Source organism: Glandiceps talaboti, chromosome 16 (genome assembly GCF_964340395.1).
Source record: "Glandiceps talaboti chromosome 16, keGlaTala1.1, whole genome shotgun sequence".
Taxonomy (NCBI): Eukaryota; Metazoa; Hemichordata; class Enteropneusta; family Spengelidae; genus Glandiceps; species Glandiceps talaboti.
In genome coordinates this window covers 7,680,905-7,695,932 of record NC_135564.1, presented here as the reverse complement: position 1 = coordinate 7,695,932, position 15,028 = coordinate 7,680,905, and the positions used below count along the sequence as shown (strand labels likewise).

The following is a 15,028-nucleotide window of genomic DNA, read 5'->3' as shown; positions in this document are numbered from 1 at the left end:
TTATGTTTTGAAAATAAGTAATGTTATTAAGTTTTTTTAAAGCCAGACAATAAAATGTAACAATGTTAGAAGGATTTTTGTCACGCCAGACAATGATTTGTTTCCACTAAAGTTACTTCCATTGTACGATGTAAATGCGAATAGAATGTCTATGTTCTGAAATTTCCATGGTATGTTGACATTAGCAGAAGACATTTAATGAAAAAACTTGTACAGTAGCCATTTCGATTCAACACACGAACGTAACATTTGTTTAGTAACATATCAAAGAATATCCATGACTTTTTATTACAACTAACTATTAAAGTATGATTAACTGGGAGGAGGAGATTTTGGGAATATGTGTAAATAGTATTTTTCTCTCAGGGGAAATGAAAGATACTCAGTTTAGACATGAAATGCGTGTAGACTAATATTGACACGGATATTGAGTCATGTAGAAATCTCAAACAAGAGGTAATTTGAGTGTAAGTACTTTTAGAAGTTAGAAGGTGTGTTTCGACTTTTCACTGCACGCTAGGATAATTCTTATCAACGACTACCTGGCTATTTACGATACCTACGATGTTTGCTCTACGACATTGATAACAATTTACTGACGACATTTCTCACGGGCATTGACACTTCACAGAAAACTAAACACACGGCGTCATTTTATTTGTTGATCAAGCGCAATTTCGTATAAACTCTAAGTGATTGTGGAACGCACTTGAGATCTGCAATGTCGGGTAAATATACTCGTAAAGGACGTAATGGCGCACTGTATATGTACACAGAACGAAGAAACCGATAATGAAAATCAATACCATAATAATGACGTCATCGTTAGAATAATTATCGATATTGTCATTACTAAATAAAATAACTCTTGACAACGGAGAGGTGAGAAATACATCTGTAACTTTTGGCGATCAATATTGGGAACTGACTTGGACAGCTTCCAAACATAGGCACGCCAGCTGTGAAAGGTTTACTGGTCTCTATTTGAAGCTATCTGTCATTTTAGTAGCCTTTAATCGCTGTTCAAGAAGTTATTATGGACTTAACATTAATCCTTATGAACTATTTTGGTGTTCATTAAACGAAAATAAAATGTAACAAACAGATGTTATTTGACAGAGACAAAGTATGAAGGAATTCCAAACTTTTATTTGAAACAAGATCTAGACATTAGTGTATTTCTATGTAGTGATAGGCCTATATAATCTAGCGTTTCTATTTTTTCAGTCTGTCAGAACACGATATGTGTTATCATTTAACGACCGTGTAACCATATAAATGTTGTGAAATATTCCATATACCTGTACTACTAACTGTAATGAATGGCTTCACCGTCTTCACGTGATTTACCGGTAGACTCCTATATGTCTGGACAGACCAACATTTTTTCCCTGTCGGTCCAAATCTTAGACGACGGCTGATCTATCGCATGTATCAGCCGAGCATTTCGAAGGTTGTAGGCCACTATATGATAAACTCTGACAAAACTATTATTAACGGAATTAAATTTTGATAAGAACAATGATCCGTGTAATTCTTTTGATCAGATGCGATATGTTTTGTTATCTCGTGATTGCCTAACCGTAGCTGCAGCTCCTTCAATTTGATCTGCCGACTACTGATACCGCCACTCTCCTCAAAATGTATTCCAACCCCTTCAGGTTTGTACAACGTTGTGACAACACTGAACCATTATAAAAGCATATCACTGCGGCATTGGGTAAACAACTATTCATCGAGAACTAAAGTCCATTCGAAAATTATACTCTTAAGCATTTGAAAGTTGCTTGGCATATATCGGAGTGTTTCGTACACAGCATGTTTACAACGATAACAGTTCAGGTATTTCATGCTGTAGCACGAGTAGCGACAATTGAACCTTGGTACTGTTTGGTTTAGCACCGAAGCTGAAGATAATTTTTGTCAGCTTGTCAACCATAGTCTGTTCATCGACTCGCCACTGAGTTTATCAAACACCACTCGACTTGTTAGTCCACTAGAACATACATTGTGAAGTCCATAATAGCTAAAAAGGACCGACCCTCTTGGCAAATATCTCGATTGGTCTTCAAATTCAGTTGTTGGCTATAAAATGAGCAAAGCTCCCAGTACGTGTCATTCGCCTAGAGAATAAACCTGTGTACAATACAAGGGTTAAAGATAGAGTGATAACAGCATAATATACAAGGTCATTTTGAATGGTTCCCCTATCTTCAACTACCTCTCCACATGTCGAGGTTTTGCTACCACGAGATGTTGGGTAACTCACCGTAGACGTGGGGTATATGATTTGATCTTTTCTCAACCATTTTAAACTATGTCTTACACTTACGAAAGATTCCGATCTGATTGTCTATTCTACACAAAAACACCAAATCGTTTACTGATTTGGTTCTTTTTCTGTAACCTTGATAAACTCGTTTACAGCAAATTTTAGCGTGGATTGTTCATTACATTACGTAAAACGGATTTTCTGAATATCTTACATTTAGCGACATAAATAAAGTTGAACCATTCTCCAGTGCGCCCTCTGTTGTCACGAGTTTGTTCAAGGTGTGTAATTACAAGTTAAGCCGATGTAGTTGTTACTGATACACAGTAATAGTCTACGGGGTAGGATTCAGCTGGTCGGTACGGTCCTATATTTTGGTATTCGTCTACGAGCACGTACAGTCCCATTCTCGTGCGACACTGAGATCCTGTCCGCTGTCTTGACGTTATTTTCAGTGAAGAATATTGAGCAAGCTGTGTGTTTCCAACCAATACCTTACACTGTATCTGTTCGCACGAGTTGTCTGGCGGCATACCGTGTGTACACTGTATCGGCAACGTGCGTTTCGCTGTGAGTAGCACCGATAAGGCAAGTATTTTTTTGGTGCCGTTCACGTTTGGAACCGCAGAGGAACGATGTTGCTTTTCGGTTACTGGGTTATTTTGGTGGTGTGTTGCCAGTGTTCGTCGAGTGCTGGAGTTGAAATCATCGATCTTGCTGTGGTTTTACCAAGCAAGAACCCTCCTGCTTCTTATCCTATCACTCTATCAAAGGATTTAGCGGGTATAGATATAGCTGTCCATAGTGATCGAGTACGTGAACTACTTCCAAACCACGATATCCACGTGAATTACAGCGATTCCGAGTGTTCCATAATCCTTGGCCCTGTCCGTGCAATCGACTACGTAATGTTGAATGCGGTACACTGTTTCATCGGTCCAACCTGTGATTATGCCGCGGCTCCGATAGCTCGGTACGTTCGATTTTGGAATATACCAATGCTGTCACCAGGTACCATGTCCGATCATTTCAGAAACAAGAACGAATACTTTTTAACTCGGCTGATGGGATCGTATACTCAAATCAAAACAGTGATGTCGGATATCGTTGAACATCACAATTGGAGACACATAGCCTTCCTTGCTGATGAAGACCTGTACGACGCACAACGTCTGTGCACTATGGTTCTTAACGCAATCTGGTCAGAACTTGTTTACGACAGAGACTTTTTCGAGGAAGATATGTACTACGAAAGATTTGACCACAACATTGTCACCGATGAAGAGTTTGTAATTTTACTGAAAGAAATCCAAATGCAAGCCCGAGGTACGTTTATATTTTATTGCCCACCTTACTCGTACTTGTTGCATGTGGATGCGCTCTTTGAATGCTCAGTGCAAATTTTATCAATCGTAATTTTAAATTTGGAGCGCTGCGTTAGCGTTACACCAGAAGTTCATGAAGTGTGTTGTTGTAATCCAAGCACAGAATCAAACAGATACTTGGTTCACAACATGCCTATGTCACTAGGAAGAAATCTAAAAAGAATGGCCTCTTGTGCGACTGTAAATGTGTTGTTACATTGTCCAGAGAGATGATGGTCAACTGAGCGCGATAAACTCTTAAACTTATGACCCGCACGCCTACAGTAGAACATACTGATTTACGGGAAGCTCGCATATGTGCACGTTCTTTAATTTGGAAAATTATCTCCGTTCACCGGTGTTTTAGAAATCATTGTGATATATGCTTTAAAAATCCTTTTGTTTATTTACAAAGTGTTTAACATTATGTTCAAATCAACATTATTACACCACTGCGTCCCCAGGGTCATTAAAATGGGTGTCAACACAAAATTGGTGTAATACCGATGGGTGATTGGCTTCTCTATCACAACACCAACATTGGACATTCCGCTATGTGTACACTGATGCCTGTGGGCTACTCTACGGTTGTCAATTGCCCACTACAAGGCTTGTTCATTTTCCATTAGACAAATCCATTACGATGATTGCCATGATCGATACAAAAATTTTGTTGAAGATTACGCTACAAAACAAATATTCTCGAGTATCACAACCGCCAGTTCTAAACTCACTCCACTTCTGTGTCAGCGCGAATAACAACACTTAAAACAGTGTACATGTCATGCACAACCTCTGCAAATATCCGTAGCAAAAACACTAAAGAGAACAGCAACACCACCACTATCGCCACTACTCTCACACAGAAGACACAAAGATGTTTTTAACAAATACTAGTGAAACTATTTCACTGTTTCTGCCCTCCTGGCACCATTGTGCCGACTAATTGTTCAACTTACATGTAGATTGTAATTTACGATGTAACGCCACTTTACCGGTGAACCGATATATAATATATATACTTTCTTCGTCCTCGTAAAAATAGACCGTCCACGCTTCACTGTGATCGTTTGCAAGCTTAGATCAACATCATACGAACACACATTGTTACCATATGTTATATATTCCACGGGTTGAAAGGTCAGTTGTAAGACTTATGAAGTAATTCAAACATATGTGTAATATTTAGCCGTGTTTCAGTTGTCTTAGAGATATGCGTAATCTATACATGGTTGTCTCTACATGCCTGCCGCGACAACACTCCATGGCACACTTGTCAGAATTAGGAAATTAAAAAAAATGTCATTTGGTTCGATGTTTACTATGTATATGGCCGCAAGAAACATTCTCTCAAAAAAAATGACTGCAGCTTTGAATTCTTAAGAGTCTTGCTTCGTATCGAGATGTTGTATTTTGTTTATTAATGTGTATCGAGGTCCTTAGTCGCATTGGCATTTTTCAGGAGAAAACTTCGATTTATAGCCTCCCTTGCTCCCCTTTAGAACAGAGTACTTCATGGTTGCCGACAAGTTTCTGTAACAGGCAAAGTTCAAACTACAGAAAGTTTGTCTCCTTGTGTGAATGACAGCTTATATACGCCAAACTTGTGTACTAAGCACGGGGTAGGTATTTACCTTGAGGGAAGGCACGTAGCTCAGAGCTAATTTGCGATAATACTCTCTTCTTACTGAAAGCTAAGACATAAAGCATGTTCGGTTCATGTAATCCGACACAACCTGATATATAAATGCCAATCCTTTGTTTTTGGACACGTAATTCAGTGGAAACGTATATAAATACAGATTGCTACAGAAATTTACAAAGTCACGGAATAATATTACTGAGAACTGGAGTGGTCTTGTAACGTAAACGAGTTTTATCATCACGTCTGCGAATGAATTATCTAGTATTTGGTTTACTCACACATTTTTATAAAGATAACATCAGATAAAGCACAGAAATGGCTAAGTTATAGTAAGACCAATGTAAATAGAATAGGCTGACCATACACCATTTCAACTTAGACACAGAAGTCATTTACATAATTCTCGTTTACAAGGAGATGTCGCGTCGTCCACCAAACTAAAAGGAGGACTTAATTTGTTTTCGAAACCAACTTGAAGTGACATGCTGCTCTAGAATGCAGAAGAGTTTTTGACTAATTTGCTTTTATTTAGGTTTGTATGAAGTAGCTTATGTCAAAAAGTAATGCATTTATGAAGGCCATCAAGTAGTCGTGGTGAATAGCTCGAAGATCGCGTGATAGAGAAAACGGAGAGGTGGGCGTTTTGGTTTTGGAATATTAATTTGGGTTCGTGACCCGACATCTTGGTCTTAAACAACGGTTGACAGCTATATCACACACATCTTATCGTTCCATGGCAGTGAATACAATTTTGACAAAGCACTTCAAACCCAATAAAACATTGAATCAGATAGCCTGGTCTCTAGGCTATATATCTTTACTTTATTTATCTTAGATTGGTGATGTTTGTCTTTCGTTTGTATTTATTCCATTTTCAAATCCTAGCCTATTATGTTGATATGATAATTTTGTTCGTTTGCTTGCTTGTTTGCTTGTTTGTTTGTTTGTTTGTTTGTTTGTTTGTTTGTGTGTGTGTGTGTGCGTGCGTGTGTGTGTTTGTTGTGTGTGTATGTGTGTGTTTGTATGTTTGTATGTTTGTATGTATGTATGTATGTATGTATGTATGTATGTATGTATGTATGTATGTATGTATGTGTGTGTGTGTGTGTGTGTGTGTGTGTATGTATGTATGTATGTATGTATGTATGTATGTATGTATGTATGTATGTATATGTGTGTGTGTGTATGTATGTATGTATGTAATGTATGTATGTATGTAATGTATGTATGTAATGTATGTATGTATGTATGTATGTATGTATGTATGTATGTATGTATGTATGTATGTATGTATGTATGTTTTTTTTTCGGTTTGTAAAATTAATTCTAACGGAAACACTTCGCTTTTCAAACCTGGTCAATTTGATCACGTAATAATATACTGGTTTGGCAGTTCGTGCGAACGACATTTTCAAGCCAGACGTGTACAGTCAAGTTTGTGGACTTCCTGATACTCGACATGTCTCATTAATTTTTATTGCACTCATTTCCATGTGTTTCCAATGGAGTGAGACAGCAGACATCCAACAGATCATAAATGATAACAACAATAATGTACATATCCCATTACATCTAAGTTTATATGTAATTCAAGTTCAAGGTAAACATATTATGTTTGTGTTGGAATTCCATAGGTGAGGTTGTGTGATGAATGTATAACCAGTGTTTGAACAACTATCCATACTTTATTTGTCAATTAATAAAAATCCTACAAATCATACATAATCGTTTAGCATTTTCGATGTACTAACATTCCAAGGATATTGACACAAACCTGATGTTGACCGTTGGTACCATGTAGAATTGACTGGTCGAAGATTGATTGAAATTTGATTGGCCAAATTAACAAGGTCATTGTCAGGATCATCTAAAGCTTTATATATATATATATATATATATATATATATATATATATATATATATATATATATATATATATATATATATATATATATATATATATATATATATATATATATATATATATATATATATATATATATATATATGGTTTATAACCCAACTTAAAATATATAACCCAACTTAAAAAGTTATGTATATTTCAGACTTTAACAGTAAGCTGGTAATATGTACTGGGTAAATAACGCAACCTTTCAGAAACTGTTTTTCTGATATATAATCCAAGGAATTTGGAGGTTATAAGCCATTACCAATAACCAGAACATTGCGTAACAAGATGGTCTTAGTAATCTACTTCTTATTGGGGGGGGGGGGTCTGATATGGTTGGCGAATTCGAATGTAACGGTATTTCGAAACCAACTTGGATCTTTTGTTCCGTAATTATGTTTTTAAATTATAATATCTGATTATACGTACATGTAAAATGCCGTCACGAGAATACATTGTACCTCGCAAACCACAGCAGCAAAACCCCCATAAGAAATTCTTGAGTTGTTGGTGGCCGAGTGGTTAAACCACTTGCTTCTTACCACTGCGGTCGGGGTTCTAAACCCATTGATTAAGTATCGTTCAGTTTGATTTTACCGAACGACGCAGGTTTCCCTAGGTTCTCCGGTTTCCTCCTGCATCAACACTGATCCCATGAGGGATGGCCCTCACTGGACTTCTTGGGAGATAAGTGTTTATATACTTAAAGAATAGAACTATTCAGTATAAATAAAGAGTATTGTTAGTTATGGCTTAGAACCACCTAATGCCTTGGACCTTGGACTACGTATGCTCTGCTACTAATATTGCATTGAGCACTGTTACATACATACATACATACATACATACATACATACACACACACACACTATACATACATACATACATACATACATACATACATACATACACCAATATGTATATATCTATCATCGTCGTAAACCACAGCCTCTTTTACGGCACCGTTCACGGCGCACCCCCAAGTTATTTCGCACGTAGTGCATGTAGTGTCGCGGAAGAAATAACAGCTCTGGTTTGCGAGAATGATTTGCACTAGCTGGCCACATGCAAAGTATATGCATTGTGGTGTTTACTGTCTGCAGTGTGTACGTATGATATATGGTATTACACTACAGAGGGACGATACATCATTATATGTAAAACCATAAAATGCAGTTAAAATACCACAGTGACTTTGCAAGACAGTCTGATATCATGTGATGGGCGACATTAGTGTATATAATCTCAATTCTTTCTCTTTGAATCATGACTAAGAATTGTGGAGAGAGAGAGAGAGAGAGAGAGAGAGAGAGAGAGAGAGAGAGAGAGAGAGAGAGAGAGAGAGAGAGAGAGAGAGTGATTGACATAAAATGATAGATTCAGTATTTTCAAAATTACGCAATATCTCCCCAATCTATCGTCTTACTGTTAACATTATTGAATTTTTACAATTTTCATTATCAAATATAAAACAAACAAAATATTCGAAACTGTTGTGTATATGACTGACGGCTATTTAGCTTCTTGATGTTGTATATTGATTAGCCAACATCGAGAGTAATATGTATGTAAATATAAGTCTTGTAGCTGTGTTATAGCGTTGACCTTAAGACACATGTTATGTCCGCATCTGGAACAGAAATTATAAACATGACTGGCATTGATTTGGGGATTGTAAACAAATTTCAAACTTTAGTTTTTAATATCCGAATACGAGTAGCCTCAGTAGGGTTTAATAACTTTTGAATAGCAAATCTAGGCGGATTGTGCTCCGGGTTGTCTGTATTTGGTTGTTGAATAGTTTAATACATGTAATAATGTTTATTCACCAATATGATACAATTAACCTGAACAAATTAACCTGGAAATAGATACACATACAGATAGAACACATGGCAAAAGGGATCAAGAAATAGCAAAGCTAGTCAAGCTTGTATCCCTTAGCTACTAACAAACATACTTGTAGGTGTATATAAAAAATATTTTAAAAAAGTAAAGCACAACAAACAACAATGGAACAGTAAAATTGACACATACAATTTCCAGAGTCAATTTATAAAAATAATATAACAGCTATACATATTCTGAGAATAACAATTCTTAAGTGTCTTTTTATAATTCGTGTGTGAGCCAATGGACCGAAATTCAACAGGTAGATTATTCCAGGTTTTGACGCCAGAGTATGAAATGGAAGATTGACCAAATGTTGTATCATTATATTCTAGAAAAGGGTTAGGACTATGTCTTTGTCTTGTATCATAGGGATGATCTATAGGAGTAAAATGATCTGTAATAGAGTGTGCAGACTTGTGATACATTAGATCATGTATAAAAAGAGCTGACTGAAAATATGTAGTGTGAAAATTTCAAACAGAATGACCCATACGTATACGAGCTAGAATAACACATACAGTCGGAGCGTCTTTGGCTGCAAAGATGAACACGATGGCACCTTTTGTCACATTTTATCATGGTAGAGGCAATGCGTATCATGATGACAATGTAATCAACTGACAAAAAGAGGGATAGACTTGCACACTCGTTTCCCAGGTAACGAGCGTATGGATGTCGTGATCCATTGAATTCTCAAGGCTCCAAGCGGATGGAGTTTTTTTTAATACGAGGAAGATGGACACTTTGTATACATTTCTAAAGTTATTAGGTTACATCGATATACTGATACCAGATGTATATATTAATAGTTATCATATTTTAGATGATTTATATGTATATGTGTAGTTTTGTTAGATAAATGTGGTTTCTTATATTTCACAATGACTGGAACAAGTATAATGCGTGCCCCTGATTAATTGTCTTAATGAAACAAAGAACATTTCTGTTTGACAAATCACGATGATATTCGCTGTAATAAATATCGCGTTTTCTACTCATAGTATAGTGTATACAAAGCAAAGTACCTGTAACGATGCGCTATTGTTGTCCAAAAAAGCCAGCTGAATCAGACAAAAACTGCCCAACTTTATAAAATATAATGAGACGAGTATAAATATTCATCAGAGCGGTAAATTGCTTATATAAGTTAGCTAAATTACATACATACATACAGTTCAGTTCAATCCTAAAGAGGGGGTTCGGCCTTCTACAATATCGTTGTATTGTCAGTTTCAATGTTTGGTTCACTGTCTGTGCTCGGTAAAAGCCACTGAGAAAACTAATAAGAAACTGTACATGCTACACTTTACACAATACAGTTTCTTGCCATGTTTTGTCTAAATGAAATGAAATGAAATGCAATGAAATGAACTAACAAGCGACCACGCAGGCATCAAATGCAGACTTCAAAACATTGGCGCCCGCGTGTCTAGTCTGCTTCTAGTTGCAGTATCTGTACAGCAAGAAATTGCGATCGTGTTATCTTGGAGTGTAGAATGTGTATACGTAGTTTCTTATTGTTTTCTATGTGGTTGTATCAAACAGGGCCAGTGAACACTAACATGAAACGGGCAGTACCATAAACCACGATCCTGTCAATAACGGTCAGATATTCAACGCATTGCATTTTTGTTATCTAGCGCCACAATCCTGACTGTAATGCCGATTTTCTTTCGTGTAATTGTGGTCAATTATTTTCTCATTTAAGTTGAGTTATCTCTTGAACCCTACATGGCTGCTGTAATTTGCTGATTAAAAAAATAGAAATTATGTACTAAATTTTAATAGTGATAAATTAAGACATATTTAAAATGAGCAAGGCCCAAAATAGAGAAAGATTGTAAGAATTCAAATAAAGTGGTTACGTAACAATTTTTTCGATACTGTCTGCAATATACGATTTTGAAAGGATTTCAATAAGTGTAACCATAATTAATTTCTGTTATTTGTGTGCATGTTATTTTAAGTTAAAGGCAGCATTTTCAGTTTTCTTATCCAGCGGCACTAAATTGGCATATCTAACTTCAGAGAGTACGAGAAATGTTTCACTCGGTGATAACAAGAAATAATTAGTGACAGTATAATAATTGTATGCTTATCTACGAAGTTAACCCTCCGGTGTTATCGGCCAACGCGTGTACCGTTCTGTGTATGTATCCAAACACATGTAGGAGAACCACATCTTGCGGGCTTATGTACAAGCATTGTAGATATTGTACGACTGTTGCGTAGGACGTGTCCATGTGAATTAAACAGAACTAAATAGTCCTAGTTCCGTATACTGCCTTCGAATTCGTCGCCAAGAACCAACCGTACGTGCCATTCGCTTGGTGTATATTACCATTGAAAGACGTCTGCCATATCCATACGTCTTAAAATGGAGAATATATACTGCGGCTACAAAGCTATACACACTGCTATTATTATAGTTAACAGGTAGATAGAATTATGGAAATCAGGGCTTAGGCAGATTTAAAGTTAATTTTGACCACTGGACAGGTAGAATTGCAAAACTCCAAGAAAAGAAATTCCGAAAATAGATCAGAAGGTATTTATCCGTGAAAAATTACTTTCGACTTATCTATAACAAAATAGCAAGTAGTGAGTCTTATTACGTCGAGTTAGAGAAAAAGTTAACTGCGTGAATTAAAGGAAAATGACAGATACTTGCTTTTGAAAAAATTGAAACAATCATAAAAGATTACAAATATAACGTAATTTTCATTCTTGTCATGTGTAAATAATAAAATGGTAGCATTTTCTTCAATTCTCAAATTAAAAATTTAGAATGCACATCGGAGACAAATGTCACTGAAATTCCAAAAGTACTCAAAAATCTCTCCAAACTTTTCCCATGTGGAAACTTGCTTCTTGTCCTTGGAAATGGTAAACAAATTTGGGGGTTCGTCGTGTTGTTTTCAAGGAACTCAACAATGATCTTTCATTTTGCTATAGAGCTAACACAATATTCGGCGGCCATATTGGATTCTAAAATGGCTTAATTTTGATAACATTTTGACCCCTATTTGAAATATTTGTACGGTGACTGTTGATTTTAAGTTAGAACGTTGGCGAATTCTTGAACAAAGTAACAACAAACATTTCAAGAGTTTATTTCTGAGGAACATTTCGCTTTTTAACAAGCGGTTTTCGATCGATTCGTCACCCTACCTGTATATATCAGATATGGCCGTTTACAGACGGACAGTCATGCGCAATGAATGTACTTCCCATTCACTATCTCTAGCCTCATCTATCAATCTTTTCACAGACAATCTTTTTCCTTGTCTGTGTATCAAAAGTGAACTGATCACTCCATGTTAGAACCCCTGCAAGAAAGTATTTTATGTTAAATTTACAAAACATTCGAATTAATTCTGAAACTGAAACGTTTTACTTTTTCGCTCCGAGAAAAAATGCTTGGGCGGAAATTGTATATTCGACACCCTCCTGCTAAGTGATGGTAAATTGGAGGTTTCGTCGACTCTTTACCTTTGTGATCTGTATACTCACGTTTCTACAAAATACACTATTATGCTAGTTTGATACGTGTATTGTAGTCTATAATAGATCCCCGAGTTAATGGATGAAATCGTTTTGATCATAGATGATTAAAAACTGTCTCTGTATCATAATAAACGTTCTTCCTTCTGTGACGTTTATCCTTGATTCGAATGAATGCACTGGGGTTAATAGGTTTCAAAAACCGAGGTCGCCTTTTATTGATTGTGGTCAATTCTATGTCAAATTTTATTGATAATTGCAACATGCCTGTATTCGATCTATGAACTATGGATCTGTTACATGTTTGTTGGTTTAATAAGGTTAGATATTATGCTTACAGGAGATAATACTGGCCACTATGTATGTATGTATGTATGTATGTATGTATGTATGTATGTATGTATGTATGTATGTATGTATGTATGTATGTATGTATGTATGTACAAATGTATGTATGTATGTATGTATGTATGTATGTATGTATGTATGTATGTATGTATGTATGTATGTATGTATGTGTGTGTGTGTGTGTGTGTGTGTGTGCGCGTACGTACGTACGTACGTACGTATATGTATGTATGTATGTATGTATGTATGTATGTATGTATGTATGTATGTATGTATGTATGTATGTGATTTTGCACGATTTATCAGAAAACTGTGTATAGCTCTATCCGTATCAGCTGTTAATCGGTCATTTGTTTACTTACTAGATATGTATACGACCCTTATGATAATATAAATATTGAAAACACTCAATACAAATATTAAAGATATGTTCAATATATCAGTCTACCGTTGGATGGGTTTGAAATGATAAGTTTTTAGTTACGTATATTATGGACATCACGATATAATTCATGCGCGCCCACCCTCATGGCAAATACAAAAATACTATACGCACAAACACTTCTTAAGCCTAATAAAAAATGTTTGGTTCTGGATATTACCCGACCCCACATACTTTTTCATGCCGGATGTGGTATTAGCTACCTGTGTGTTTGTATATATTTTGTATCTCAGGGAAAGGCATGTGCTTGTCAGTTATAATAGTTGCTTGGGCCATGTGCCCTGTTTAAGAAGTGTCAATAAAGGTCCTCCAAATAACTCAGATCACGTGATATACGTGTATAGCGAGTGACTAAAATCTGCTGTATATGTATATGTATATGTATATGTATATGTGTATATATATATATATATATATATATATATATATATATATATATATATATATATATATATATATATATATATATATATATATATATATATATATATATATATATGGACGACTTAATTCAAAGTGCATCGAGCACTGTATGTATACATACTGTATATAATTCTACAATCAAATTAATTATTAAAAAATACATGGTACTGTTTTATTTGTTTAAATATAGTAAGGCCTAATAAAAAAACTGTGTGGTTCCGATTACGCTCGAGTTTAGAATTGGTGGGGTAGGTAGATTTTTTATTTTATTTTATTATATATTTTTTCTGTGTGAGTGTCTAGTTCAGGTTTACCATTGCTTTGCAAATGGTCTCTGTGTTGTTTATTTCTTCTTATCAGATGTACAGCCATTACAGATTAGAAGAACAGTTTTATTTTGTCTTTTTTAAGTTGATGTCCGTTTCCGCATCCACTATTTCTCGAGAGACTTCACAATTATTGCGATTTTATTTTTTTTTCTCGAACCAAACCAAACAATTATATAGTGACGGGAGGTAGTTTACATCGATTGAATGCAATCTAAAAAAAGTAAAATTAAATAGAAAACCTCTCAGCCTCACTTTAAGCGTAAATTTAAAGAAAAATAGAGTGTTAAATATGTACAAAATAACAAGTCAAAGGAAAAATATATTTTTGAACTAGCTAGGTCTGTACAACTTGTCTTTCCTCCTAAGAAAGGCCTAATAATCTCATTGACTCAACCAGGCACAGTTAGGCTCAAACATATGAGAAGGTTAAAAGAATATTTGCCTTTTTGTCGGAACTATATCACATCAGAAATCTAGTGATCCTAAAGAGTGTGTCAACGTGTTACTCACCACCGTGACATGAATCCCACGTGGCATAGCATGAAGATGAAAATTGTTGTCAACACCCTGTAAACTACAGGTTAGTACAAATAAATACAGTGTCACTAACTACCTTATTTGTTGTGAAAATAAACACTTGTTGAAGTGTTTAGGTCTAGGTTGACCCACGTTTGCTCAAAATAGAAAGCAAAATGATACGACTTCACAAAAAATGCCATTTTCATGTGAATAATTTTTCCAAATGGTCTAGTAGATAGGATTACACATTGCAGTGCCTCTTCATCATCATCATCATCATCATCATCATCATCATCATCATCATCATCATCGTCATCATCGTCATCGTCGTCGTCGTCGCCGTCATCATCATCATAATAATCAAAAACAAGAAATAACCA

The 15,028-nt window shown here is 35.6% G+C and overlaps 1 protein-coding gene across 1 annotated transcript in view; it reads left to right on the top strand.

The window, feature by feature from the left end:
- Positions 1–2,595: 2,595 nt before the first annotated feature.
- LOC144447513 (atrial natriuretic peptide receptor 1-like) overlaps positions 2,596–15,028 on the top strand; it is a 273,931-nt gene continuing 261,498 nt past the window's right edge. Inside the window, exon 1 of the mRNA XM_078137559.1 lies at positions 2,596–3,598. Within this exon, the coding sequence (XP_077993685.1) occupies positions 2,908–3,598 (691 nt within the window). The 5' untranslated portion in view covers positions 2,596–2,907. The remainder of the gene's footprint in view (positions 3,599–15,028) is intronic.